Source organism: Phyllostomus hastatus, unplaced genomic scaffold, assembly GCF_019186645.2.
Source record: "Phyllostomus hastatus isolate PE091 unplaced genomic scaffold, TTU_PhHast_1.1 phas_contig_159, whole genome shotgun sequence".
Taxonomy (NCBI): domain Eukaryota; kingdom Metazoa; phylum Chordata; class Mammalia; order Chiroptera; family Phyllostomidae; genus Phyllostomus; species Phyllostomus hastatus.
The window spans coordinates 2,834,422-2,862,326 of NW_025333640.1; the positions used below are offsets into that span (position 1 = coordinate 2,834,422).

Genomic DNA, 27,905 nt, shown 5'->3' on the forward strand with positions numbered 1-27,905 from the left:
AGGTTTAAAAGAACAACAAGACCCAAATGTCTTCATTGCCTGATCGCTAGGTGTGGCCTCCTGGATTCCAGATCAGCCACACAAAAAAAAACTTTTAAAAGGTTCTCACGTCAGTACAGTCCAGTGCAAAGGAACAAACACTCCCCAAGGTTTGTATTCTGCCAGAAGGCACGTATTGAGTAATGCATGGACCCCATGTAAGGGGTAAATACTTCTCTCAGATTCCCAGTCTAAGAACTGAGTCGAAAGTCAGATCCTGTCTTTAAGATCCTTTGGAAACCCAGTTACAATCACAGATGCAGATGCAAGGCGCCTCCGCTCATGTATAAACTAGACGCGCATATGATCTGGAAGGTGCCTTCCTTACAGGGCAGACACTCTCATGGAAGCACCTGCAGTTTGAAGGTCTCAGGGCCAGGCCCCCTCATGTGTTGAGCCATCCCCTCAGCAGCACAACCCACGTCCCGTGACAAGCAGGGTTGTCATCAGGGTGATGGGAGGTGGTCTTCTGTTGTTTCCTTTGGAAGACTCATTATGTGCCACCGCCCCACCCTGCACCTTGGTACCAAGCAAAAGCAGAACATTCAAAAACAGGATTGAGGGTGGTGTTATGAAGCTATATTTTAAAATAGTTAAAAGAACTACCTTAAAATATTAAGTACCATCCTCTGGTGGGCTAGAGGAGCTTGGAGCAGGTCTTCAGGACCCTCCAGATCTCCGGGCCTCCCTTCCTGTGCCCTGTGGCCTATCATCCCGACCATCCCCAGGGGGACTCCCCTACTGGCCAATCCCACCTTTATCCGTCCCACAGAACAAAGCTGGACCACCCAGTTCAAATTGCAGCTGCCTCTTTGGGGTCGAGGAATGGGTGTTTAAGGCACTTTCCCGCTCTGGGCCTGTTTATCCATTTATAGAATCCATTTATAGAATGGGCTGAAAGGAAACTAAGGGAGTCATCCAAGATTTTTTTAATTTAATCCCTGAAACCCATAGGTATTCACTGGTGGATGGTGGAGCATGATAGTCTCATAAAAGGTCAGTCCAACATGTGATACTTTGCAGTTTCCGTCCCAGCTCCCACTCTTCGCTCTCTTGAGGGGTCTGGACTCGAACCTATGACCTTAGTGCTTCTGTGCCTGCTCAGGCCAAGGGACCTCACTCCCACGACAGGTCTCCTCTAGGTCCAGACCAAAAGGCTCCACCTACCTCCTGAGCCCGCCCCTTCTTGGTACCGCCTCCCCAGGCCCCGCCCTACTAGCAGTTCCTGTTTCGTCTTTGCTCCGCGCGTAGCTCGTCGGGATTCCTATCCTAAGACCCGAGGACCCACTTGGAACTGCCCCTAGCATTGCCTGAAGGGCGAGTCCCAGACCCTGAAGGCCACAGTCCGTCTGGAGTCTATAACGCAGACCACGTTTGCAGGCGGTGGGAGGTTTACAAGGCATCAGAGTCCTTGCGGGTAGGGTGGCGGGATGGGTTCCTATCTCCTGGATCAGGCTCCGATGGGGCAGCCTGGCACGCGCCGTGATCTAGGAAGGCCCCCGAATCAGGACCCGGATATTTTTGTCAACGCCGCTTCCACCGTCCCAGCCCATGGGTCGAGACACACGCTCGCGCTCGCGGTCAGCGTGTCGCAGGGGTCGCAAGGGCCGGAGACAGCGGAGCCGGAGCGGGAGTCGGAGCCGAAATCGGAGTGGGAGCCATGGGCGGCGAAACAGGCGGCGCCGGGACGGCGAAGGGCGACGGAGGCGTCGAAGCCGGGAGCGAAGGTGGGGTCACTGCGTGAGCAGCGGCTGGGAACCGTCTCCTGCCCTGGGGAGAGGGGTTAGTCAGGGAGGGCGTTCTGGAGAAGGGGTCATCAGATAGCGAAAGGAAAGCGAGAGGTATTCCTGGCAGGGCACCCCATGTTTGGAGGGACATCAAGGAGCCCAGTGAGCGAGGCAGGTGACGAAAGTAATGGGAGACCAGATCGTGCAGATTCTTGCGTATCGTGGTGAGGGTTTGGCCGTTATTCGTAGAGAAGTAGGAGGCCACGGGAGCATTTTGAACAGTGGAGTGACTTGGTCTGACTTTGCAGAACTCCCTCCAGCTTTCACGGAGAAGGGACTGACTGAGGGGGTAGGCAGTAGTGATACCAGGGAAGAGGTCGGAGGTAGAGGTTACGGTTGTCCAGGCAACAGATGATGGTGGCTTTCACGAGAGGGAGGCACAATGAGAGGTGGGTAGATTTGAGTGGGGTGTCAGAAGTAGAGGTGACAACACTGGCTCAGGGAGGTGGGTGTGAGAGGGAAGAGCGGTTGAGGACAGGTGGCAGCACTTAGCTGACTCCTAGGACCTGGGTCTCAGCTTCCGCATGACCCACAGCCCTTCTGGATATGGGGCACCTTGCCAGACTTGGCTTGAGTCTGTTTAAGCACATAGGAACCAGCACAGCAGTGGTGACTGACTCCGAGACTTGGTGCCAGTGCTGGCTCATCCCCTAACAGGCTGTGACACTCAGGCCATTCTCTTCCCCTCTGTGACCCAAGGTTACTCATCTGTGTCCTCAAGATTTCCATGGGGCCTCTCCAGACATTCATTGTCCCCATTCTACGGCCCAGCAATTTTCACCCTTTCCATCTCATGGCACACACAAACTAATCACGAAAATTCTGCACCATCCCCAAAAAATACATTTTTTGCTGATCTGACCCCCCAAAAATGAGTATAATTTTGATTTCATTCACACTGGATGGCTGTTGTGTTGGCTGTTGTCATTTTTTTTTTAAAGATTGTATTTACTTATTTTTAGAGAGAGGGGAAGGGAGGGAGAAAGGGAGAGAAACATCAACGTGCAAGAGATACATCAAATAGTTGCTTCACCCAAGTCCCCAGCTGGGGACCTGGCCTGCAGCTGCAGCCCAGGCATGTGCCCTGACTGGGAACCAAACTGGGAACCTTTGGGTTCACAGGCCAGCACTTAATCCACTGAGCCACACCAGCCAGGGCTGTTGTCGTTCTTTCCTTTGACACTCTAAGGGAAAAGAGGTCAGAGCCCCCAACTAAATAGTCAGGTATTGCGTGTTTTAAAAATTCTTGCAGCACACGGGTTGCATATCGCAGCTCCAGCCTGTTCTCTGCACCATAGCCAGAATAGTGTGGTCAGACAGGCTGATGGCCCTCGAGGCCGAGAAGGTTGCGTTCCCATTTTAGTCTCCTAAGATCGCTGCTGCCCAGGAATTCCAGGAAGCTTTAAAGAGCAGAACAAATAACAAAGAGGCGATTTAAACCAGGGCTTGGTCACTACAGCCTATGACCAAGAATAGTTTTTACATCTGGAAACAGTAAGGAAAACTGAAAGGAGCAGTATCTTGTGACATGGGAAAATTATATGAAATTCAAATGTTGGTGTCCAGAAATAACATTGTACTTGAACACAGCCGTGCCCATTTGTTCACAGACGTTCCACAACTGCTTTGCACTAAATAGCAGAGCTGATTTTTTTACAGAAAAAAAATTCACTAACCCTGGATTAAGGCCCTAGTGTTGGTACTTTAACTCCCATGGAGCAGAATGTCTTATTATCGTCATCTTTGTATTTTCTTGTATAGTGTTTTCTAGTGTTGGAATTATTCATAAGAATCAACCACCCTAGATATGTAATTAATATTGTTTATAAAAATCTGATTTATAGTCCATGTTCAAGGGCTCCAAAATAAGATCTGGATTTCATAGATCAGATTTTTTGACATGAGCTTAACAGGTGGAACATTTAACAAGGTAAAGACAGATTTAGTTTTCCCTTTCCTTGTTCAAAGCCTCTAGACACTGAAGAACCCATTCCTGGGGGCTTGGCCATTCTGTTCTCTATTCCCAGTGCCCTCCCCTTGCCCTTTATTGCTGCCAATTTTACTCCGGTTCACTCCTGCCCATCCTGTATGACTAGTTTAAACACCACCTTCTACTGTATGCTCTCTCTTGACAGCTTGGAGAGCTCAGATCCTCCGGTTAAAACACCTATATAACCTTCTACCATCCAGCCCCAGCCTGCCTCCGTGCCCTCATCCCCCTCACTCTCCCTCTGCTCTGGCCACGTGGGCCTCCTTGCTGCTCCTTGCACATGCCAAATAAATTCCTGCCCCAATGCCTTTGCTCTTGCTGTGCCCTCCGCCTGGATCACCCACCACCCAGATCTCTCCGTAGCTTCCTCCCCAGCTCCCTCCAGAGTTACCGCTTCAGGGAGACCCTCTCTGACCTTCTGACTTTCTGTCCCCTAATTTTATGTCATTTCTTTGTGGCTCAGAGCACTATCAGTGTCACACCGTGTGTTTACTTGTTGGTGTGAGCCCCACAAAGAAAGGGACCATCAGTGTTTTGGTCGCTGCTATGTTCTTGGGACCTACAGCGGTGGCTGGCGCACAGCAGGAGCTCACTGCACAGAGGCTGAACAAATGACTGGCCCGCAGGCTGTGAGCAGACCCTCTCGGATTCCTTCCCCAGGTCAGATTCAGAGGAAGACCACTGGCAGCGGCGAGGACGGCAGAGCCGGAGCCCACAGCCACCCCGATGGCATGCACAGGACCAGTCCTCTCAGTCCGACTCAGGCAACGAGCAGCATTGGCAGCAGCGGGACCGCCGCCGTCGGACCCGCTCCTGGTTCCGGGGCTCCTCTTCCTCCAGCTCCGGGTCCCCACACCGCTCCCAGAGCCCTCGGGAGGTGGCCGAGGCCCTGAGCCAGCAACAGAGCCTACAGGAGCGGCTGCGGCTCCGCGAGGAACGGAAGCAGCAGGCGGAGCTGATGAAAGCCTTTGAGACACCCGAGGAGAAGCGGGCCCGGCGGCTGGCCAAGAAGGAGGCCAAGGAGAGGAAGAAGCGGGAGAAGATGGGCTGGGGCGAGGAGTACATGGGCTACACCAACACCGACAACCCCTTCGGCGACAACAACCTCCTGGGTACTTTCATCTGGAATAAGGTGAGCCAGTCTTATGAAGCGCCTGGTGATTAGTTGGTATTTGTGCCATTCGCAAATTTTTCCTTCCTTTTAAGAGCTTTCTGATTTTTATTTTATATAGCCTCTACAACTTTTATTTCAAGAGATGTTATTTAGCAGTCACAGCACACATTTCCCAGACTGCCCCTTGCCATGTGCAGTTTATCTTACACACATGTGAGCGTGTGCATGCACACACACACACCAGTTCTGGCAGCTTTTATTCTGATAACTGCCTCTCGCCATGTAATATCCCAGGCATGCTTTGCCCCAGAAGCCAGTCTGACCGCGCCCTGGCCGGGTGGCTCAGTTGGGTGGAGCGTTGTCCTGTTCACCGAAAAGGGTGTGACTCGATCCCTGGTCAGGGCATGTGCCCAGGTTGTGGGTTTGATCATCAGTCAGGGTGCGTACAGGAGGCAGCTGATCAATGTTTCTCTCCCTCTCCTTTCCTTTTTCTCTAAAATGGATTTAAAAAAGAACACCACCAAACATATGCTCAGGTGAGGATTAAAATAAGGTAATTAAAACAAAAAACAAAGGAGCCTAGCCTCAATAAGACTGGAGAACAGGTTCCTAGAATCACACGCCAGATGGGATTCCACAGTTACACTTTGTCAGCTCAGAGCTGTCATTTCACTCTCGAAATGACACTTACACATTGATCCCCTACCCTGCAGTCATGGCCTGCGGCACGTGGCTGAAAACAACAGGATTTTCTCCTGCGGCTCTGGAGGCCAGAAGTCTGAAATCAAGGCATCAGCAGGGCCTCCTCCCTTGGGAGGGCTGGGGAAGGACCCTTCTTGTCTCTTCCAGCTTCTGATTACTGGCACCCCTGGCTAGTGGGGTGACAGTAACCAGTGTGTTGTGGCCACGTCACTCCAGTCTCTGCCTCTGTGGTCGCACAGCTGTCTTCCCTCTGCGTCTTTGTCCTCACATGGCGTTATCCTCTGCATGTCTGTGTCTGAGTTTCTCTCTCCCTGTAAGGACACCAGTCATTGGATTGGGGCCCTGTCTAACCCCATGTGACCTCATCCTAGTTACATCTGCAGAGACTCCTCTTCTGAATAAGGTCACATTCACAGTTTCCAGGTGTTGAGACAAGAGCATATCTTTTGGGGGGACACAGTTAACACAACACAGCACCCATTGGTGGTGAGGGAGGGTGAGGGTAGGTGGGCAGAGTTAGAAGCTTGGGTGTCTCCACCCATCGCCCACACTTCAGGCCTGGTTTCGTGCCGCTGTCCTGACCGCACCAAGTCCATTCTACCTCGGCCTTTGTGCTCGCCATTCCTCTGCCCGAGAACACCCCCTGCATCTTCCATGGCCAGTTCTTTCTCGTCCTTCAGGTCTCAGCTGACATGGTGCCCCTTCCGACAGGCCTTCCTGGCCCCCTCGGTCCCCTAGGTCCCCCTGGTATTCTTTTTTTTTTTTTTTTTTCCTTTTAAAGATTTTATCTATATTTAGAGCAAGGGGAAGGGAAGGAAAAAGAGAGGGAAACATCAGTGTGTGGTTGCTTTTCGAGTGCCCCCTACTGGGGACCTGGCCTACAACCCAGCCATATGCCCTGACTGGGAATTGAACCAGCAGCCCTTTGGTTCACAGGCTGGTGCTCAATCCACTGAGCCACCCCAGCCAGGGCCCCCTGGTATTCTTTATCAGAGCACAGCCCCTGCTTTCCTAGCACTTTGCTAACAAACTTACATCCTGCACCTGCTGGGTGCTGGGCGCCGCATTCTGCGTGGGCCCTGGGCATGCACCTACAGGCAAAGGTCCCTACCCCTGTGAGACCAGCAGTTTTGTGGGGAGATGAACTGTAATAAGTAAGTTAGCAAAGTTCATAGAGGAGAGAACGAAGGCAGGCACTGGGATGCAGCGGTGACCACGGTGCCATAAGCAGGCCCAAAAGGGTCTCCCTGCGTAAGCGGTGTCCAAATACACATCCTGCCCTGGCCGGTGTGGCTCAGTCGGTTGGAGCGTCACCCCATAACTGAAAGGTTGCACGTTCGATCCCCCGTCTAGGTACCTGTGATCCCTAGTCTAGGCACATAGGGAGGCAACCGATCGAGGTTTCTCTTTCTCCTTTCCTGTCTCTCTAAAAGCAATGAAAAAAATGTTCTCCGGTGAGGATAGAAATAAGCTTCACAGGCAAGGTCTGTCCCAAGGCCTACACGCAATAGGCGCTCCCTAAGTGCAAAGGGAGTGTGGTTGGTGTGTGCGTATGCGTGTTCAGGCATTTCCCAGTCAGTCTTTCTCAGCCCAGCCCAGCCTTGGGGGTTCACCCCATGGGAAGGCTTCACCACACACACAGCTGGTGCAGCCAGGTGTCTGTGTGAAACAAGAGTCAGCAGGTCCCAAGTGAGACTGTCCTGGGAGCCCCACAGGAGTGGGCCCAGCTGCCTCTTCTCCGTGGTCTGGCACGCGTCTCACTCACAGCAGAGGGGGCTTCGTAGTTTGGATTGTATCAGATTGATTTTGTAGGCGGGAGTGGAGGGCGTCTTCTAGTGAAAGGTGCTGAGGTATACCCAGGGACGGGTCCCTTCTCTTAGCTTCACTCTCCTCACCTGCAAAGCAGATGCTGTGGTCCAGTCACCTCAGTCGTATACATGAGTGCACCCAAGCTCCCTCATGGTAGGTTCCAGGGAGGGCAGCAGGAGGGAGGCACCTCTGCTCAGCAGGCTTGTGGTTGGTCCTTCCAGGCCCTGGAGAAGAAGGGGATCAGCCACCTGGAGGAGAAGGAGCTGAAGGAGCGGAACAAGAGGATCCAGGAGGACAATCGACTGGAGCTGCAGAAGGTGGGGGTGCCGTTGGTCTGTCCACATGGGGTCAGGAGGCCTTCTCTCATAGGGGCCCCGAGGCTGGTTTCCCCTTGTTTAAGTCAAACAGGACCTGATTGGCTCTTGTGGAAAGTCCAGGGGATGCTGGCTTTAGGTGCCGCTGGATTCAGGGACTCAGGCAGTGTGTCCAGTAAGCTGTTCCTCTTCACCTTGGCTCTGCTGGCCTTTGGGCTTTACTCTCAAACCTCTCCTAGGGTCTGTCTGAAATCTCAGGCATTCCTGGACCAATCCCTGTGTCTAGGGCTGGTGGGCTGGGGCCAGGCATGGGTTATAGTCCCAGCCCTGACCCTAGGGGGCCCCGTGGCCTGAGAGGACACAGGACAGGCTCCACAGGCCCCCAGTCATCCAACCGTCTTACCTTTGTCTTCTCTGTGCACTCCCCAGGTGAAGCAGCTGAGGCTGGAGCGGGAGCGGGAGAAGGCCATGCGTGAGCAGGAGCTGGAGATGCTGCAGCGGGAGAAGGAGGCAGAACACTTCAAGACATGGGAGGAGCAGGAGGACAACTTCCACCTCCAGCAGGCCAAACTTCGGTGCTCCGCAGGGACAAGGGTCGGGGGAGGGTGCCCACCACCACCCTGCATCCACCTGCCTTCACTCACCAGCGTGCTCCTGGACCCGGACACATGGAACCTGTTTCTGCCCCAGGGGCTTTGCACTTGCTAGTCATGCTTTCCACAACCTGCTGTCCCAGCTGCACCCCTCTCACCCTCTGGGTTTCTGCCTTTGGCCTCTTTCTGACGCTAGACCTGTTGCTGGGGTGTCCCCATCTCCCCCAGTGGACTGGGTACAAAGGCGACCCCAGTGCACCAGCTCCATGTGGTAGAACTGCACAAGCTGAGTAGAGTGTGCCAGGCCCTGGGCCGCGCTGACTGCTAGTCCCTCACCCGCAGCCCATAGGGGTGTTTGCTCATCGGCCGCATTTGTAGACAAGGAAAATGAGACCCCTGGGCATTGTGAGTTGTCTGAGGCCACGTGGGCATCCGAGCCTGCAGGCAAGTATGTGTGCACTCAGAGCCCACCCCTGGCCCCTTCCTAGTCCTCCTTCCTGCCGGCCATACCGTTCCTGGCCAGCAGCCCAGACCTCCCTCATCACGGGCCCCTCAGGTCAGACTAGGGTCAGCCACTGATGTGCCCCTGTGGGCATAGCACTGAGGCTCCAGATCTTCCAGTCTGCGCAGCCCGTCCGCTGAGAAGAGGCAGTTCTCTCTGACCCTCTGGCCCCACTCCCACTCACTGCTCTTCAGACCCCATGCTCACTCTGGCGCCTGCCCCTTTCTGGGCCTGGGCCTCCTGGCCAGCCTGTCTTCTGCACCTGATTCTACCCCTTTCAGGAAGCCTTCCCTGACCACCAACTCCTGCAGGCCAGGTTCCTCCCCAGCTCCTACACCTGTCACCCACGTGGGCAGGAATTTGGGAGGGAGGTCACAGTCCGAGCTCTAACACCACCCCTCTGCTCCCAATAGCTCCAAGATTCGAATCCGGGACGGACGGGCCAAGCCCATTGACCTGCTGGCCAAGTATATCAGCGCCGAGGACGATGACCTGGCTGTGGAGATGCATGAGCCTTACACCTTCCTCAATGGCCTCACGGTGGCTGACATGGAAGACCTGCTGGAGGACATCCAGGTACTGCCTGGCTCCACTACCCACCTCCTTGGCCTCCCCAAGATGGACCTTCGCCGCACACCTTTGTGCCTCTCCCTCCAGGTATACATGGAACTCGAGCAGGGCAAGAACGTGGACTTCTGGAGGGACATGACCATCATCACGGAGGATGAGATCTCTAAGCTGCGCAAGCTGGAGGCCTCGGGCAAGGGTCCAGGTAACACAGGATCAGCGCCCACCCTGAGCTGGCTGAACAGAAAGACACCAGGGTGTGCTCTTGGGGACACATATCTGCATTGGTGGGAGTTGCCAAGGCCGGGTGATTCCACGAGAAGCTAGCCTCTGGTGCTCTGCAGACCTCAGTTTGGGCTCTTTACAGCCCTCTGTAGACCTCTGTGGGAGCCACCAGGGGGCAGCACTGGGCAGTGCGAGCCCCAGGTCCTGGGCCAGGGCTCTCCTGATGGGATGGCAGGGGCCATCAGTGCTGGGCTTCCCTGGGAGCAGCACCAGCAAGGGCTTTTCTCTGTGGGTTTCAGGTTTTCTCCGGAGGCTCAGTCTGAGTGAGAGCAGGGTGCAGCTCTGCTTGGTCAGAAACCCTGTGCAACCCCAGTGTGTTCAACCTGGCGTTTTTTTTAACTCAATTTTCTTTTCCTCAAAGTGGTTGCACGTGTACATTCACGAGGGAAGTGAACTCCCCAGACAGGGCCCATAGTCGCCTGGGGGCAGAATTGCTCCAGCTGAGAACCACTACTCTGAAAGCTCAGACCAGCCACCACATGCTCACCCCTCGCGTCCCCTGAAGCCACCGGCTTTCATGACTCCAGCTTCTGTGAGCCTCGTGTCCCTGTTGCTAATCTTCATCCTTCATCACCCACCCTGGTAGCTAAGGACGTGAGCCCTCCCTTCCGCCTAGCCTGTATAAATACCATTTGTAGTTCAGACGCGGGTCGGGACAGCTTCCTTCCTCTCAACGAAAAGGCGAGTGTCTTTTGTTTCTGTAAGTGCAGTTTTGTTTCTCATGTCCTCTTAGCAGCTACATCCTGGAGCAGCTTCCGGAGAGAGGAAGGGAAGCTTTGCTGTCAGAGATGAGTGTCTGGGAACTCTCCTTTGGTGGCAGTAGGACTGGGTATAGAGCTGGTCGGAAGGGTGCCGTGGGGCTGGCGGGCAGAGTAACAGTTACAGGCGCGGCTCTGGGTGCACATCCAGGCCACTGGGCAGCTCGGTGACCTTGGCTGGTCAGCCGCCTCCTGGGTGCCCGGTTGTACCTTTTGTAGTGTAGGGGTGATAAAACCCCTCGAGGAGGGTTCAGTGACAAGAAATGAGTAAACAGTGTGAGGCGCTGGGGACCACGTATACACACGTGACACTGCTGGCCCGCCGCCGCCCCAGCCCCCCAGCCGAACCGTGGAGGCGCTCGGCACATTGAGTAGCCTTGAGGCTTCCTTTTTCTTGTGCCCGAGCCCTCTCTCTCCCATCCCACAAGGTGGTGGGTTGGTCTCTGCCACCCCCTGGGTCTCCCTTCATTTTCTTCAATGAGGGAGGCCCTCTTTGTGGGACCCCACGTCTCTTTGTTGTGGTTTGCACTCTCGTCTTGGCGGGGCACATTCCCCGCAACTTCCGGAGGAGGGCAGGCGGTTCTCTGCGGTCCTGTGTGTCAGGGAGCGCTTCGCTCTCCCTCCGCTGCTGGCCGCGGGGCTGGATGCAGACTTTGGGAGTAGGGCGTGTTCTCGAGAGCCTGAAACCCCCGCTCCAGTGGCTAAAGGGACATTGCATGTGTCTGCCCACTTCCAGGGCTCTCTCAGGGGATGTTTGGGTGGCACCCGGGCCTAAGATATGGCTTCCTTTACACATGTCTTAGCAGTTCTTGGCTTCTCTGGGAGCAGCACCCTCGGGGCTGTCTGGGCTGTAAGTTTTCACTGGTGGCTCCATCTCTCAGTGAGGGCAGGACTCGGTTCTGCTTGGCCTGGAATGGGGATTCTTGCTGAGTTTGGTTTTGCTCCCGTGACGTTTTTACACCTGTCACAGACCAAGGCCAGGCTGCTAGCCCATAGGTTGGCCACTGGGCCGGGGACCCGGGTCCCTTTCACTCCTGTCCGGTCGACTGTGACCGTGTGTCCAGCGGCAGGGGTTCTTGAATCCTACTTTTGAGCAGGGAGCATGAGCTGATCACCCACTCCCTCATTCACCCAGCAGCTGTGTACGGAGTTCCCCGTGGACCAGCCCAGTGCTGGGAACACAGCAGTGGGAAGCCCAGGGAGGTCCCTGCCCTTGGGAAGCCATGTATCAGGTGTGCAGCCTAAGGGGTCAATCTGGTGATGAGGGAAGGCTTCCTGATAGAAGGTGTGTTCTTGCTGAGTGCTGAGGATGGGTACTGCTGATAGAGAGTATATGTGCAAAGGCCCTGGGGCACAGGGTGTGCTTGGCATGTTTGATGAGCAGCCGAGAGGCTGGTGCACCCAAGCACATAGTTTAAGCAGTATTTGGCCTGTCCTCGGGGGCCTCTCAGTCTAGAGGGGAAGAACGTGTTCTTGGGACCCCAGCCCATGATCGATGCTCGGACAGACTTTCCTGCAGGACGGAGGGGCCTGTTTGTCTTAGGGTGGTGTCAGAACTTCCCACGGTGCCTGGGAAGTAAGCAGCTCTTTGCTGTGGGGGAGTGTCCTCGGTGCCAGGCGCAGCACACCGCTCACATGCGTGGTCTCATCGGGCTTCCTAGAGGACAAAACTGAGGCCCAAAGAGGGTCAGCCGCTTGCCCAAGGTCACACAGCTAGGACTGGCAGAGCAGGAGCTGAATTCCAAACAGCATGGCTACTGGGACACCCCTCCGGGCTCTCCTGCGTGGTTTGGGGAAGGCAGTGGTGGGCAAGACTGGTAGGTCAGACACCTGGGTCCCAGCGCAGTGCTGAGTGGCCCCCACCTCACCACAGGCGAGCGGCGAGAGGGCGTCAACACCTCGGTCAGCTCTGATGTGCAGTCAGTCTTCAAAGGGAAGACGTACAGCCAGTTGCAGGTCATCTTCCAGGGCATCGAGGGCAAGATCCGGGCCGGGGGCCCCAACCTAGACATGGGATACTGGGAGAGCCTGCTGCAGCAGCTGCGGGCCCACATGGCACGTGCCAGGTGAGTGGGCAGCGGGCCTCAGTGACCTTGGCCCGGGCACTGTCCTGGGCGGGTCCTGTCCCACTTGGCATCTTGCCTGGGGACAGGAGCCATCTCCATCATGCCTGCTAGGCGAGGCTGGCCCCTAAGTGACCTTGGGGACCATAGACCAGGACCCTAGCCAAAGGCTCTTGTCATGGTCTTTGTGCCCCCACCTGCAGTCGGGCCCCAGGAGTTTAGGCAGGGCTTCTGTAGGGCCCCCCTTCCTCACAGCCTTTACCGAGCACCTGGCCTTTGCTTCCCATAGGGTCAGCAGGCATCACAGGAAGCCCCCAGGCTGCCTCTCCCGGCCTTCTGCTGGCCCCACACGCCCTGTGTACAAATTCTCAGCATGCTTGGCACCGCTGTGTAAACATAGTCTGCCGGCCACTAACTATTCGCCTCTAAATTTATCTTCCCTGCCTGCTCCGCCTCTTGTTCTGGCCCAGTATGGCCGTTAGGTTACACCCGCATGTGAATGCCCTGGTACAGGGACCTGCGCCTCGCAGCCAAGGGATAGCTCTCTGGGGTCTGCAACCCCAAGTCCCATTTTTTCATGGCCAAAGCCTTGACCCTGGAATGGCCATGCTAGGCCCAAGCCCCAGCCTGTGCTGTACTTACTGCCCTCTCAACCTCTTGTGTTCTTGCAGCAGAGGGGGGAGGGGGTCCTGAGAAAGCCTGGGGGAAAAGAGGGCCCCTTTCCCCCACCTAGTCAGGGTGACCGCCTGGCCCACGTTCCAGACTCCGAGAGCGGCACCAGGACGTGCTGCGGCAGAAGCTCTACAAGTTGAAGCAGGAGCAGGGTGTGGAGAGCGAGCCACTGTTCCCCATCCTCAAGCAGGAGCCCCAGTCTCCCAGCCACAGGTAGGCCCAGCCCAAAAGTCCCCCTTCCTCATGCGGAGGCCCAGGATGCACCCCCACCCCACAGGCCCCACTTACCTCTGGAGGGGTCGGGGCAATCGCCCACTCAGCCTTCTCTCCTCAAAGCCTGGAGCCTGAGGTCGCAGCCCTGACTCCACCTGGGCCCTCCTTGGAGGGCGGCCCTGTGGAGGCTGAGGTGGAGGGTGAAGCGCCGGCAGAGGGCGAAGCAGAGGGGGAGGCTGTGCTCATGGAGGAGGACCTGATCCAGCAGAGCCTAGACGACTACGACGCCGGCAAGTACAGCCCCCGACTGCTCACAGCCCACGAGCTGCCGCTGGACGCACACGTGCTGGAGCCTGACGAGGACCTGCAGCGCTTGCAGCTGTCACGGCAGCAGCTCCAGGTCACAGGTGTGCACGGGGCGAACGAGGCCATCGTTTGGGGGTGGGCAGCAGAAGGGTTGGGGCAGGAGGCTCCTGGGTCCAGGGCCAGCCACGGGGCTTAACGGAGAACCTTTCTGTCCCCTCCCTCCCTGCCTCTGAGCTTCTATCCACTTTTCTGCTCACTCATTCATTCAGTCGGGTTCAGTGACCGGCTGGCCCCAAGGACAGAGACAGAGTCGTTTTCACTTCCTGTGCCCAGCCCTGCTGTGCGCTCCTCATGCTGTTCGCTGGGGAACGGCATGCTCCTAGGCCTCCCTGGGCTGTGTTGTCCTAGGTTTAGAGTAATGGCGTCAGAAGGGCCCCTGCCCAGGGTGCCCTGGGAGATCTTCAACTAAAGCAGGCTCTCTGGCCACCCAGCAGGGGACACATGGTGTTTGGTACCCACACGGGGAGAACAGTGAGCACAGATGGCCAGGGATGGGGCCTGTCCCACCCTGTGCCTTCACCCTGAGCCTCAGTTCTCCTGGGAGAGGCCTGGCAGGGTGGACTAGGCTCGGACCCCCTTCACACCTCCCCTGGAGTGAGGTCCAGGCTCCCTGTGACGGGAAACTGAGGCTCGCCAGTACCTCAGTCCCAGCTAACGGCTGCCTCGCCCTCAGGTGACGCGAGTGAGAGTGCGGAGGACATCTTCTTCCGGCGGGCCAAGGAGGGCATGGGCCAGGACGAGGCGCAGTTCAGCGTGGAGATGCCCCTGACTGGCAAGGCCTACCTGTGGGCCGACAAGTACCGGCCACGCAAGCCACGCTTCTTCAACCGTGTGCACACGGGGTTCGAGTGGAACAAGTACAACCAGACGCACTATGACTTCGACAACCCACCGCCCAAGATCGTGCAGGGCTACAAGTTCAACATCTTCTACCCTGACCTCATAGACAAGCGCTCCACGCCCGAGTACTTCCTGGAGGCCTGCCCTGACAACAAAGACTTTGCCACCCTGCGCTTCCACGCTGGTCCGCCCTACGAGGACATTGCCTTCAAGATCGTCAACCGCGAGTGGGAGTATTCACACCGCCATGGCTTCCGCTGCCAGTTCGCCAATGGCATCTTCCAGCTCTGGTTCCACTTCAAGCGCTACCGTTACCGGCGGTGATGGCCCTGCACCCGCAGACCACCTGACGGGCGTGGCAAGGCCGGCGGCCTTCCCCAGCTGGTGCACAGGCTGGGCCTCCCCCTCACCAGCCTCACTTTCTCTGCGAGAACAGCAAGCAACTCACAGTGTAGCTGCCTCTGTGAGCGGTGAGGGAGCCACTGGGACAGGCTGGCCCAGGTTCTGAGATGCCCGGGGGGCTGCCGGCGGGACTCTCTGAGGGCAGGGAGCCCAGCAGGTATCAGCCAACCTCACTGTCCACGTGGGCATGCTAAGGCCCAAGGCCCACCCTAGACGAGCCCTGTAATGCAGGCTCTTAGCTGGGGGCAGCATGAGGCCCAGACATGGAGTACCAAGCTTTTGAGGGGCAGGAAATCCAAGGTCAGAGCACTGATTGGCCCTTGGACACAGCCAGCTGCTACAGGGCCCACCTTCCTGGCCGCCTCCCAGCCAGCCTCCCTCAGAGCCCGGCCCAGTGGAACCCGACCCTGCTGCTGCGCCATGTTCCCAAACCTCTTTTAAGGGACGTCCACTTGCCTCACCCTGGTGCAGGCTGCGGGGTCAGTCTCCTCCCAAGTGAGGGTGAAGGACATGCCATCCTCCACCATCATGTCTAGGAACCGAGGGTCCATTATGGAGACATCTCCAGCCCCGAGTGGAAAGAGCCCACCCCACACCCCAGAGCGCCGCCTCCCGGCTCCTTGGACAGCCCCCCACCCCCACCAGCACCCGGTTTCGTCTGGGAATGTTTCAGGTGGTTTCTCTGAAGAGACTTTTTTAGGTGGGGAGGGGAAAATCTTATTTTCATTTAACTGATCTACTCATGAGAGTACGTTTTTAAAATAAACACTTTATTTTAGAATAAGATTTTCAGAAGTACTGGAAAGAGAGCCCCAAGTTCCTGCCCCGCTGGCAGCCACAGCCAGCTTTCCTGTCGTTACCGCCTCACGTAACGGGCACGTCTGTCTGCACCACTAAGGCGCGAAACCCAACCACGAAGACCTTTGACAAACACCCACACCCAAATGCAGTTGGCAGTTGTCCTTAGGAAGCTGCTCAGAGTCGGTGGGTTCCTCCTCTCTCTGCCTCGGGCCGTCAGCCACTCCCCCGCCGAAGGGTGTAATCACAAACGCGCCAGGCTTGGTCACGGGTGCTGGGTGCTGAGGAGCTGCTCGCCCAGGCCAGGCGAAGTCCCTCTGGACAGTTGGTGCCCTCTTCACACTGCAGACATCACTAATGGATTGCTGCCAGAGCCACCTCAGGATCCCTGGTGGCAGCAGCCACTACCAATCACCCTCGTAGCCTGCTTCCTGTCACTGAGTGCAGGGCAGACTGCGGAGGCATTCTTGTACCTGGCTCAGGGCTTGGTCCTCAGATGGGCAAGGCCCCCTTCTGTCATCATGGCATGGACTGTGGCTGCTGCAGCCCAGCCCTGACCTCATGCCAGCTCCACACGGCAGGATTTATGTCCATTTGGGGAAACGGGCTCATAGAGGCACATGTGTTCAAGCCTAGAAAGTGGCAGACCGGGTTCAGACCTGGACTCCAACTTGGGGAACCCTGCCTCCCAGGCCACCACTCATGTCCCAACCTCAGTTTCCCCTTCTGCCCCCAGGAGAGTCCTCCCAACCCCAGTGTCCCCCCAGGAGTCGGGAAGTGTTCACCGCAAGGGAGAAGTTGGTGGCCGTCCACCAACTTGCTGAGTGTGTTTAGCTGGGAGCCCCTAGTCAGGAGGGTGGAGAGCTGGGCTCAAATGCCAAGGGCCCAAGGAGTCAGGCTGGAGCTGAGGTAGGGAAGGCATTGACCGAGGGGCCTCAGAAGGGATGGGACTTCCTGGGGGAGGGCTGCTGAGCAGAGGAGGGCGGAGCCTCTCTTGCTGGGGGAAAAGTAGCTACTTCGCCCAGGGCAGGGGCACAGCAGAGCTGAATGCAAGCTCAGGAGCTGGACTCCCCGGGGCACTGTGGAGCCGTACCAGGTGAGAGCTGAGCAGGGACACGAGCTGGCTGTCTCGGAGACCCTTCTGGCAGACTGGAGGCACCGCACCCACCCAGCTGTCCCATTACCTCCACCCGGGCCTAAGCTGCCCCCAACCCCCACACCAGCTTCTTCCTGCCTTTGGCTGTATCCAAATCTAAAAATAGATGCTCCCTGCCTGGTCCCCCACCGGAAACCACAGCCACGGGGGGCACGTCCTGAGCCTGGCCTCTGCTCCTGACATCTGGCCCACCCCCCAGGCCAAGTGCCTTTGAATCCTCTCATGTGCGCATTGAGCTGGGGGGGGCGGTAAACAGAGGCTAGAAAGACCTCCAGCCACCAGCCCAGGAGGTTGGAGGAAGCCCAGAGCTCAAGTCTGAATCCTGCCCACATGTGGCCTTGGCCGTATCATGTCCTCCTCTGGGCCTCAGTTTCCCCATTGATAAAATGAGCATCTTTGCCTCATTCAGTGCAGAGCTGCAGTGAGACCCAGACTAAATTCGAGTCAAGTGTGCATCTCTGACCCCTGCCCTGACTATTCCCAGAAGGAGCATTGTCCTCCTTATCTCTGGGCAGAGGAAGTGGGAATGGAACAGTCGCCCTCATCTCTCCACCGCCATCTGCAGCTGCAGCCCAACACCCTGTCCCCACCACATCGGCCCTCACTGCAGCTCTCCCAGGCCCCTGGCTGTCTCACATGTGTGATTTCTGCCTGTCTGTCTTGCACCTGGGGAACTCCCGCTCATCCCACAAAGCACCAGTTCCCAGGCCGCCTCCCCACAGGATGCCTTCCTGGCTCACCTCTGGGCTCCCCTATGTCCCATTACTTCCTCTGACCCAGCTGTGACCGCAGGGGGTTAGAACTGTGTCCAGCTGTCTTTCTCCAGCCTGGGAGGTCCCTGAGAGCAGGTCTTGTTTCCTGTCCTACCAGGGGCTCATAATTGTCCCACCAAGTGGGCTGGACACAGGGTTGCCCTTGAGGAGGGATGGAAGTGGAGCAAGACCGCCTGGGAGATGCAGGCTTTACAGAGGAGGCGTCCTTGGAACCAGGGCTCTGCCGATGCATGGGAGCTGGAAGACTTGCCGATCAAGAGAAGTTAGGGTTAAATGGCTCAGGGACTCAGACAATAGGATGGAACAGGGGAGGGGCTATCTGGAGGAATGGGGGTGTGCGCCAAGGCCTGGAGACCGGAACCTGGTGGGCGGGAAGGCTGGAGAAGGGGCTTCCCGGCAGGGCCCAGGGGAGTACAGGCCTAGAGGCAGTCTTCACTCAGAGCCTGCACTTGTATGCCCCTCCCAGGGCCCAAGGACTGGCTGGGGTGGGCTCAAGGCCAAGCTAGCTGGTCACGGTCCACTGTAGGCCCTAACTCTGGGTCAACAAGGCCCAAGTTCGCGCCCCCATGCCTAGGCCTGTGGACCCTCTCAACCCACCTGAGGCCCAGGACTATGGGCAGGAAAGGCCTTCAAGAAGCTTCTCACTTTCCTGCAGCACAGGCCAGCCACCATGCATTTACTCTAGCTGGGCCCAGCCTGGTCACTTCGGGCTGATGAGACCCTGGCCCAGAGCCCCAAGTGTGTCTGCGGCCTTCAAGGAAGTCGACCCTACCTGGGAAGCCCATTCCAGAGTCCTCTTCCTGCTTCCCAGCCTCAACCTCGAATCATCCCTGCAGTGACAGACTCCAGGCATTTCCCTACCCTCACTGGGGGGCAGGGGCAGGCCACGCCCGGGGAGCAACCTCCCCACCCAGACTGCAGGCTGTCCTACACCTGGCCCCAGCGCCATCTCTCAGCCTTTGTCTCACTGGCCCCGCTCGGTAGCGCCCCCTTCCCTCAGTCGCACACAGCCCTCTCCGTTCACCTGCTCCAGGAAGGCCTCCCTCAGGAGTCCGCCCACCGAGCTGCTGGCTGGAGAGTCTTATTGCCCCTCCCCTCTAAGCAGCCTGCACCCCCAACCTCCAGCCCTGGCAGGAGCCTCAGACCTACCTACTGTGTGCCAGACCCAACCCCGGAGGGTTCACAAGCTCTCAGCCTGAGTGGGGGTCTGGGCACCCTGGGAAGCTGACCCTGCCTTATGCAGAACATGCCCGCCCCCTCCGGGCCTCCGGTGCTGCCCAGGCCATGAATAATGCCGCGGGAACTCCTGGAGGGGGCCCAGCTGGGGCAGGCCACTACACCCCTGCCCCTGTGACCTGGTGTCCCTCGGAAGTCCCTTCCCCAGGAGGCTGCGCGGTCTCCTGGCGGGCTGGGGGGACGCCCCGCAGACCCCCATCAGCCAGGCCGGGGCCTGAGGGGCGTGGCCACAGCAGGGGGGAGGGGCCGATGAGAAGCACACAAAGGAAGGACAGAGACCGTGAGAGAGAAGAGTAGAGACCTGCAGGGTGCTGTCTGTGGAGGGGAGCCGGACTCCGGCTATTTTTAACCCCCAAGGACGCCCCTCCAGCCTCAGGGGGGACCTAGCCCTTCCTGCTTCACAGCACCCCGTGCACCGGGCGTCCTGTGCCTCTGGAGACGTGGCAACCCCCAGGTCCTCTGTGGGCCCGCCCCCACCGTGACTCGGTTTCCCCAGGAGGCTAGGTCGCCCAGCTCCGTCCATCCCTCCCCGACCCCGGGCCCGGGCTAGCGACCGCACGCCTATCCTCCCGGCTCGGGCTCCCGGACAGCGCGGCAACCCCAGCAGCCCCATCCATTCATCATCGCCAGGTAAGGACACAGATGTCCAGTTTAGGGGCGGGGCATGAGAGTGGGCAAGTGTTGCTGGAGTGTTTCCTGCGGTGACCTGACCTGTTGTGGGTGTGTCACCCTGAGCGGTGACAGCAGCCAGGTTCTGGGTGCCCTGGGGAGTTGATGATACCAGGTCTGCATCTGGAGAGTGGCCTTGCACTTCTGCTGCCTGCCCTGGCCAGTGTGCAGCCATGTGGAGTCAAGCATGTGCTTGGGTGTGGGTTTCTCTGAGTCTGTACCGGGACATTTAGGGCACCACCCTGTGGTGCCACTGGGAGGGTGTGGCTGGGAGTAAGTGTGTGTGTGCATGCAATGATGGGTTCATATGATCGCGATAACTCTTGTGTCCATCAATAACCACTGGCCAGAGGGCCTGGGTCCCCTCCACTCATCTCACACCTGCCCCCCCTTTTGGCCTTCCTGACAGCCCTGAACGGCGAGCACTTCTCAAAACCTACTGAACGAATTAGAAACTGAGGTTCAGAGGAACCCCATGCGTCTGGGCCAAGGTTCAGCTCTTACCTAGTTAGGCTCACTGTACTCTCTTGGGTGGGGTCCTGGTGAGTGTCATAAACAGGAAAAGTTCCCGGAAACTGAGCCTTGTGGTGAGGGGAGTTGGGGGTGGGCCCGGGGACTGCCGCTGGCTCTGCCTTCACATGTGTGTCTGTGTGGGGGTCTGTCGGGGGCTCTGCCCTCACGCGTGTGTGTCCGTGTGGGTGTCCGTGGCTGCACAGAGGTGTGGAGCGGGTCCATGGGCAGCTGGGTGTGCTTCAGGCCCGGGCTGGAACTGACTGATGCAGGTGCTGGCCTGGACCCTGCACTTTCGTGCCAAAGGGTGTCGTTGTTGGTCTCCTGGACTCTCTAGCAGTTAGAAGACAGGAAATGTGGGGAACAGGCCCAGGGGCAGGGCCGGCTGAGGTCACACGCAGCATAGGGCCCTGTGCACCTGCCCCGGAGGTACACTTGTGAACACAGCCGGAGGCAGGAAGGGCACACCAGGCACAGCTGAGGCGAAGGCTCCTCGGCCTGCAAAAACAATCCAGGGTGCCAGCGGGCGAGTTCGTGTCCTCGTTCTTCCCATTTCACAGACGGGGAAGCTGAAGCTCAGCAATGTGGAGTCCCGTGTGTGTGTGTGTGTGTGTGTGTGTGTGTGTGTCCCTCCCCCGCTCAGCAGTGGCAGATCAGGGACTTCCAGCTGGGCTTGTCTGAGATCATCATCACCCCTTGGGAAGACTGGGTGGTCCCAGGATGTCTGCAGACCGGGCAGGCTATGGGGTGGGGTGTTGAGTGGGAGAGGGGCTTGTAGAGAGATGGTTAGCTTGATGGAGGTGGGGGAAGAGAGTGGGGAGGGCAGTAACGGTGATCAGGCAGAGGCGAGGCCTGATACTTGGGAAACAAAGAGTCACATCCCACTGGACCATGGGGGGTCCCACCCACTGTTCAGCCTCCAGTAAGGAGCCAGTTGTGAAGACAGATTTCTGGAACCCAGGACCCAGCCAAACTCTCGCTGAAGTTCTGGAACCTCAGCCCCTTGGAATTCTAGACTCTGGAGGCCTTCCAGTTTTCAGCACTGGGAGCTCAAATTCCAGAACCCTGGCCCTTCAAAGTCTAGACCTCCTCACTCTGAGCCATGGAATCCCGGCTTTGTCCCGCACATCTGGGGTGGGAACCTGGAGCCCGTGCATTCCGTGAGGCACAGAGAGGGAGATGGATTCCCCCAAAGGCCACGCCATGCTGCTTCTCTGACCTGTGGCTGGGATGAGAACAGGTCCCCTGTAGGTTAGGGGCCCTGCCTGCTCTCCTGGCCAATATGGGAGGGGAAGGGAGACCTTGACAGGTGCCTCTACTGGCCGGCTTGCCTGGGAAATTTGAGATAGCCCCTATCACCTAAACCCATGGGAGGGGGGACTGGAAACCGCAGGCTGTGGCCAGAAGGATTCCTGCCAGTTTCCAGCCTCCCCCAGGCCACAGGCTCTGAGTCACAGGTTTGTTCCCAGACATGGGAGACATGAGGATATCTCAGGGGGGTGTGCCTCAGAGTGAGTAAATGGTGCAGGAGCTCTCGCAGGAAGGCAGGGACAAGGGGACCATGAGACCCAAGAAGGGCTGGCAGTCATTCCAGGCAGAGGCCAGGGCAGCGGCTGCCGAAGCAGCCCAAGTCCCCAGAAATGTTCCGAAATGGCACATACCAGCTCTTGAGGGAGGCAGCGCCCTGTCCCAGAAGGAATTCAAGTACAGGTCAAATCCGAGATGGCGAAGAGCACACCCGGGCCGGAGTGGAAGGCTAAGGTCACCGGTCATCACAGAAAGCACTCCCTCTTCCCACCCCAGCTCCCCAGGCCTCAGTTATCCCACTCGAGGCCCCAGCACCACAAAGCAGCCATGGCCTTGGCACTCAGCCTGGGATGGGAGTTCAGGGCAGCCACCAGGAGCTCGATAATTTATGAGACTAGATAAGGAGCTGTGGAGCTGAGGGGCTGGGCCAAGGAGCCGATTGCAAGGTCGGGAGCCAGCATGAGCTGGCGGCCACCTGCTGGACACATTTGCAGGAACTGAGCGCCTACAGTGCACTAAGCCATGTACCCAGATGAACTCATTTCTACCGTGAGCCCCATTTTACAGGAAGGGAAACTGAAGCTCAGTGGGGACTGAGGAGCCAAGGTTAGTGGAGGGTATGCGGCAAAGCCAGGATTTGAATCGGGTCTGATTAACTTTTTAGAAAATGTTATCCTCCCTTAGAGAAAATTCCAATGATTGTGAACCCCACACCCACCTGGCATGGGCCTCCATCCACAGGGCAGGATTTTGAATCACTGACACACATTATGTGCAATGAGGCCCAAGTGTAAATTTCCGGTCGGCTTGGGCTGGGCTGTGTGACCTTGAACAAGTTAGTTAACCTCTTTGTGCCTCAGTTTGCCCACTCTGCAAAAAGCAGATCATCATAGGACCTTTATGAGCTTTAACTGCCTGGCCCTTCGTCCCTGTTCCTCCCGTGGTCCCGCCTCCCCACCCTTGCCCACTCTGATCCCTCCCCTGGGTGCACCCTCGACGCCAGCACACGGATGACCTCTGGGGTGTGCCGAGGGCGGAAGGTGTGGGCTGGGTGCTAGTCCCATCTCCCTGGGTGGCTTTCTGCCTTCCCTGGCGTGTCTGTTTTGAGAACTGGAAGCTGTTTTTTGAATGTCCTCATTTTATTGCTACCTCATGTCCCCACGTCTGGCCGATTTGCCCACACTTGCATTAGCCCAGCCCAGATGTCTCTCCAGGTTTCTTCGCCAGCCCCACACTGGGTAGCGGGTCCCTCCCGTTGCCTTGGATAGCCCATCCCTGGGGAACCTGTCACTCCGAATGAGCTGTTTTTTGTTCCTAGAATGGAACTGGATTTCTGGGTTTATTTCTTGTTACGTAAGTAATGCCATGAGCCCTGGCCGGGGTGGCTCAGTTGGGTGGAGCATCCTCCCATACACCAAAAGGTTACAGATTCGATCCCTGGTCAGGGCGCATACGGGAGGCAACTGATTGATGTTTTTTTATCTCACATCAAGGTCTCTCTCTTGTGCTCTCTTCCTTGTTTTCTATAATCAATAAGACATATCCTCAGGTGAGGAATAAAAAACAAACAAACAAAAAAAGCAATGCCATGAAATAGGGAAAAAAAAGAATCCACATGATTTCAAAAAATTAAGAAATATTTAAAAACAAGAATACGATTTCAACATGTGTGAGGAAGGATCTCCCTAAAACACCAGTGGGGTGGGGCCTCACCCTCACACATCCACAGGAAACTGTGACCCGTGAAGCTGAGCTCAGGGCCAGTACCGGGGCCAGCGACCTCTGGCCGACAGCCATCCCCCTCCCTCACCGGACGGGATGCATCCTGTCTTACTGTGGCTGAAATCTGTCCTGGGTGCTGTAGTCCACCATGGGCTTAGACGGAGGCCAGCAGGGAAACAGAAATTCAGAGAGAAGAAGTCATTTGCTTGGGGGCTGGAGTTCCAACCTGGAGCTTCTTGGCCCTTCTCTTCAGCAGATACTAACTGGTGTCCTCCAGGGGCACCAGGAGAGACAGCACTGGTCCTAACCTTGAAGACTGTTGATTCAGGGGCAGGACAGAGCAGGAGGTAGCGCTATAATAATAGTAAAACTCAGGAGCGCAGAGTAACTTAAGTCAGGAAAGGCTTCCTTGAAAGGGGGTTATTTGAGGTGGGGTTTTGAAGGTTGTATAGGTGTTCACCAGGGCCACTCAGATTAAAATGCAGACTGAAGCTCTGGCTGGGTAGCTCAGTTGGTTAGAGCATCATCCCATGTGCCAAGGTTGTGGGTTCGATTCCCCAGTCCAGTCACATACGAGAAACAACCACTGAATGCATAAGTAAGTGGAACAACAAATCGAATGTTTCTCTCTTTGTCTCTCTCTCCCTTCTTCTCTCTCTCTAAAAAAACAACTTAGAAAATGCAGACTGAATCACGAGAAAATCACCTCTCTGCCCCTACCAGGTGTGCCAGGGGCAGTGCCAACCTGCTCCCCTACAGCCTCGGCTCGATGGGGTGGTGACCCCCCACTCTGCTCCAGCGCCATGTGGCCCAACAACAGTTCTCTGGGGCCCTGTTTCCGGCCAATGAACATCACGCTGGAAGAGCGGCGCATGATCGCCTCTCCGTGGTTTGCTGCCTCCTTCTGCTTGGTGGGCCTGGCCTCCAACCTGCTGGCCCTGACCGTGCTGGCAGGTGCAAGGCAGGGCAGCTCCCAGACGCGGTCCTCCTTCCTCACCTTCCTCTGTGGCCTTGTCCTCACCGACTTCATGGGGCTGTTCATCACCGGTGCCATCGTGGTGTGCCAGCATGCCAACTTCTTCGACTGGCATTCCGTGGACCCCAGCTGCCACCTCTGCCGCTTCATGGGCGTGGCCATGGTCTTCTTCGGCCTGTGCCCGCTGCTGCTGGGGGCCACCATGGCCTCAGAGCGCTACCTGGGTATCACGCGACCCTTCTCGCGCCCTGCGACTACCTCGCAGCGCCGCGCCTGGACCATCGTGGGGCTGGTGTGGGCCACTGCGCTGGTGCTGGGCCTGCTGCCCCTACTGGGAGTGGGCCGCTACACTGTGCAGTACCCGGGCTCCTGGTGCTTCCTCACGCTGGGCCCTGAGCCTGGGGACGTGGCCTTCGGCTTGCTGTTTGCGCTCCTAGGCAGCTTCTCAGTGGGGCTGTCCTTCCTGCTCAATACCATCAGTGTGGCCACGCTGTGCCACGTGTACTACGGGCAGGAGGCCGCCCAGCAGCGCCCACGGGACTGCGAGGTTGAAATGATGGCTCAGCTCATGGGCATCATGGTGGTGGCCAGTGTCTGCTGGATGCCGCTGCTGGTAAGTGGCCCTTGCAGGGCCTGCCCTGGGTTCCCGCCGTCGGTGGTGACTGGGCCTCCATCCATCCAGCATGAATTTCAACCCTCAGGGTCTTGTCCGTCCAAGAAAATATGGACACGTGTCCCAGGGCCCACACTGGGATGACCTTCCTGGAGAAGCTCATGAGCCAGACACAGCGACACCCAAACCAGGGCAGGACAGGACGTCTTGTCCCCGGCAGTGTCCCTAGCCTTGTCCAGCACACAATAGCGCTTAGGAAACCATTTTTAATAGAATTTTAATATTATAATTTATTTATTTTGTAAAGGATTTTCTCTTTTTCTTTAAAGATTTTATTTATTTATTTTTAGAGAGAAGGAAAGGGAGGGAGAAAGTGAGGGTGAGAAACATCAATGTGTGGTTGCCTCTTATGTGTCCCCCACTGGGAACCTGGCCCACAAACCAGGCATGTGCCCTGACTGGGAATCGAACCAGTGACCCTTTGGTTCCCAGGCCCATGTTCAATCCACTGAGCTATACCAGCAAGGGCTAATAATTTATTTTGATATTATAGAATTTTAATGTAATACATTTATTATAATATGAACAAAACTATATTTAACATAATTTTATTATAATGGTTATATATACATTATCATTAATTCTTACAGTGTAATTAATAGTTATATCGATTATCATAATATAGTTACATATTTTATATTATCCAATTAAGTACTATATAATACTATAATTATACATTATTACTACTTAATAGTTATGTCAATTATATAATACTTAGCTACATAAGTATGTTACATATTATATAATTACACATAAATTTTAACTATAATAATATATTAATTATTAGATAAGTACATTATATTATGCAATTGTTTATATATAACTTAAATGATATATCATGTAATATTAAATGTAAAATTCAATATTTAATAAAATATATTAAAATAATTTAATCTGAGTATTTAATATGAAATTAATATTAAATTATTTTCAATAAAATTTATAAAATATAACATTTAATATATGTTAAATTCCTTAAAGTAAAATATATAATATAAAATTAAATTATTTCATACCCATTTTAATACTATAATTTTATAATGTTATATTATGAAATGTTTATAAAATATAAAATGTTTACTGGAACAACAGTGCTGGCTGTGATGATAACTCCAACCGTGTGCACCTACAAGCCTTTCCCGCCACATTTAGTCGTGCCCAGGGGAGGGGCTGGAAAAGGGTGCTGTTTTGTGGCCACAACAACAAGCTCAGAGACCTGGCTGGTGTGGCTCAGTGGATTGAACGCAGGCTGGGAACCAAAGGGTCTCCGGTTCAATTCCCAGTTGGGGTACATGCCTGGGTTGCAGGCCAGGTCCCCAGGACGGGGTGAGCAAGAGGCAACCACACATTGATACTTCTCTCCTTGTCTTCCCCTCTCTCAAAAACTGGATAAATAATACCTTTAAAAAAAAAAAACAAGCTCAGACCCACAGAGCACAGCAGGGACAGAATCAGTATGTGCTCTGCGCTGGTGGAGGGGCAGGGCCGGAGGCTGGCCTGCTGCCTGGCTAACTGCTCTGGCCCTTGACAGGTCTTCATCGCCCAGACGGTGCTGCGGAGCCCGCCAGTCATGGACGCAGCTGGACAGCTGTCTGAAGGCACGGAGAAACAGCTGCTCATTTACCTGCGTGTGGCCACCTGGAACCAGATCCTGGACCCCTGGGTGTACATCCTGTTCCGCCGGGCTGTGATCCGGCGCCTGCACCCTGGCCTCAGTGCCCGGGCCAGGTCACTATCAATGCAGCCTCAGCTCAGCCGAAGGCCCACTGTGGCATAGGGCTGGGGGCAGACATCAGTGGTGGCTCTGGAAGGACAGCGGGACAGAGCGCCCTGCCCCCGCGTCCCCCATTCAACCTCGGTCCTCCCTGACAGTCATGTCTGCCCATTCTGAAGTCTGGGCGCTGGGAGTGCAGGATGGACAGAGGGCTTGAGTGGCAGGATTGTGAGCTATGTTCCATCAGCCCTGAGGACCCCCCAGCTCTTCCCTGATCCCCTTTTCCAAGGCCCCTCCCTCTCCTCAGCCCCCTCCCAACTCCAGGAAGGGTGAGTGGGGATGCAGGGGGGTGTCTAGAGGCAATTAGACTTGTAAGCCTTCTCTTCAGAAGTCCTCAGGAAATTGGGGGTTCTGACCACTAAATATGACCTATTCTCTGAGGAGCAATCAATCCCCTTTGACACTCCAACCCAAGAAGGCTCTGTCTAGAAAAGATTGAATGTAAATGAGCAAGACACCCCCTCTTTTGCCAAAATATATTTCAGCCTGGCTTTATTTTCCTTTGAGTCTGAAAGTCAGTCAGCATTTGTTGAAGTTCGGTGCATCATATTGCTATCCAACCACGCAGCAGCTGAGAACAGGACCGGGGATGGGCGGAGAGGGTGAGACTGCGTTGTTTCCTCTCCCCGAGTCCTTCATTAAGTTGGTTCTCCCGGAACCCTGCCTACAGCCCCTAGAGAGGGTCCTGGTATTAAACCCATTTTGCAGATAAGGAAAAGAAAAGGAGAGCCCTGGCTGGTGTGGCCCAGTGGATTGAGTGCCAGCCTGCAAACCAAAGGGTCGCCTGTTCAATTCCCAGTCAGGGCACACGCCTAGGTTTAGGCTGGGTCCCTAGTAAGGGGCACATGAGAGGCAACCACACATTGCTGTTTCTCTCTCTTGCTTTCTCCCTCCCTTCTCCTCTCTCTAAAAAATAAAATCTTAAAAAAAAAAGAAAGAAAAGAAAGGGAGAGACACACGCAAGACCATGAAATGATGCCTGTTTCCTCCACTTGAGATGGAGTCATTCCCTCATAAGCTTATCATTCAGTCATTCATCCCCCTACACTCAGACTACCAGTGCCTTGAACAAACA

At 56.0% G+C, this 27,905-nt stretch overlaps 2 protein-coding genes across 4 annotated transcripts; both read left to right on the forward strand.

The window, feature by feature from the left end:
* The first annotated feature begins 1,568 nt into the window (after positions 1-1,568).
* CACTIN (cactin, spliceosome C complex subunit) lies at positions 1,569-15,800 on the forward strand. Its single transcript, XM_045830924.1, has 10 exons — positions 1,569-1,766; positions 4,477-4,948; positions 7,663-7,758; positions 8,185-8,330; positions 9,264-9,426; positions 9,508-9,622; positions 12,334-12,526; positions 13,286-13,408; positions 13,532-13,815; positions 14,448-15,800. The coding sequence occupies exons 1-10, from the start codon at positions 1,591-1,593 to the stop codon at positions 14,936-14,938; spliced, it is 2,259 nt and encodes a 752-aa protein (XP_045686880.1). The 5' UTR covers positions 1,569-1,590; the 3' UTR covers positions 14,939-15,800.
* A 111-nt stretch (positions 15,801-15,911) lies between these two features.
* On the forward strand, positions 15,912-27,651 carry TBXA2R (thromboxane A2 receptor). Of its 3 annotated transcripts, none has more exons than XM_045830925.1 (3): positions 15,912-16,910; positions 24,131-24,996; positions 26,588-27,651. In XM_045830925.1, exons 1-3 carry the CDS (start codon positions 16,862-16,864, stop codon positions 26,831-26,833), a joined length of 1,161 nt encoding a protein of 386 aa, XP_045686881.1. In that variant the 5' UTR covers positions 15,912-16,861; the 3' UTR covers positions 26,834-27,651. The 3 variants fall into 3 exon arrangements, with proteins under 3 accessions (XP_045686881.1, XP_045686883.1, XP_045686882.1); XM_045830927.1 differs by lacking the exon at positions 15,912-16,910 and adding an exon at positions 18,715-19,609 and having other exon boundaries at positions 24,084-24,996; XM_045830926.1 differs by lacking the exon at positions 15,912-16,910 and adding an exon at positions 18,717-19,609.
* Positions 27,652-27,905: the final 254 nt, after the last annotated feature.

What these genes read in the sequence shown, in the direction of transcription:
- CACTIN (XM_045830924.1), top strand. Translation starts at nt 1,591, where the DNA reads ATGGGTCGAGACACACGCTCGCGCTCGCGGTCAGCGTGTCGCAGGGGT. An exon ending in GTACTTTCATCTGGAATAAG is followed by an intron (nt 4,949 to 7,662) that starts GTGAGCCAGTCT and finishes TGGTCCTTCCAG; the next exon opens with GCCCTGGAGAAGAAGGGGAT. An exon ending in GCAGCAGCTCCAGGTCACAG is followed by an intron (nt 13,816 to 14,447) that starts GTGTGCACGGGG and finishes CCTCGCCCTCAG; the next exon opens with GTGACGCGAGTGAGAGTGCG.
- TBXA2R (XM_045830925.1), top strand. Translation starts at nt 16,862, where the DNA reads ATGCAAGCTCAGGAGCTGGACTCCCCGGGGCACTGTGGAGCCGTACCA. An exon ending in GCACTGTGGAGCCGTACCAG is followed by an intron (nt 16,911 to 24,130) that starts GTGAGAGCTGAG and finishes TGCCCCTACCAG; the next exon opens with GTGTGCCAGGGGCAGTGCCA. An exon ending in TCTGCTGGATGCCGCTGCTG is followed by an intron (nt 24,997 to 26,587) that starts GTAAGTGGCCCT and finishes GGCCCTTGACAG; the next exon opens with GTCTTCATCGCCCAGACGGT.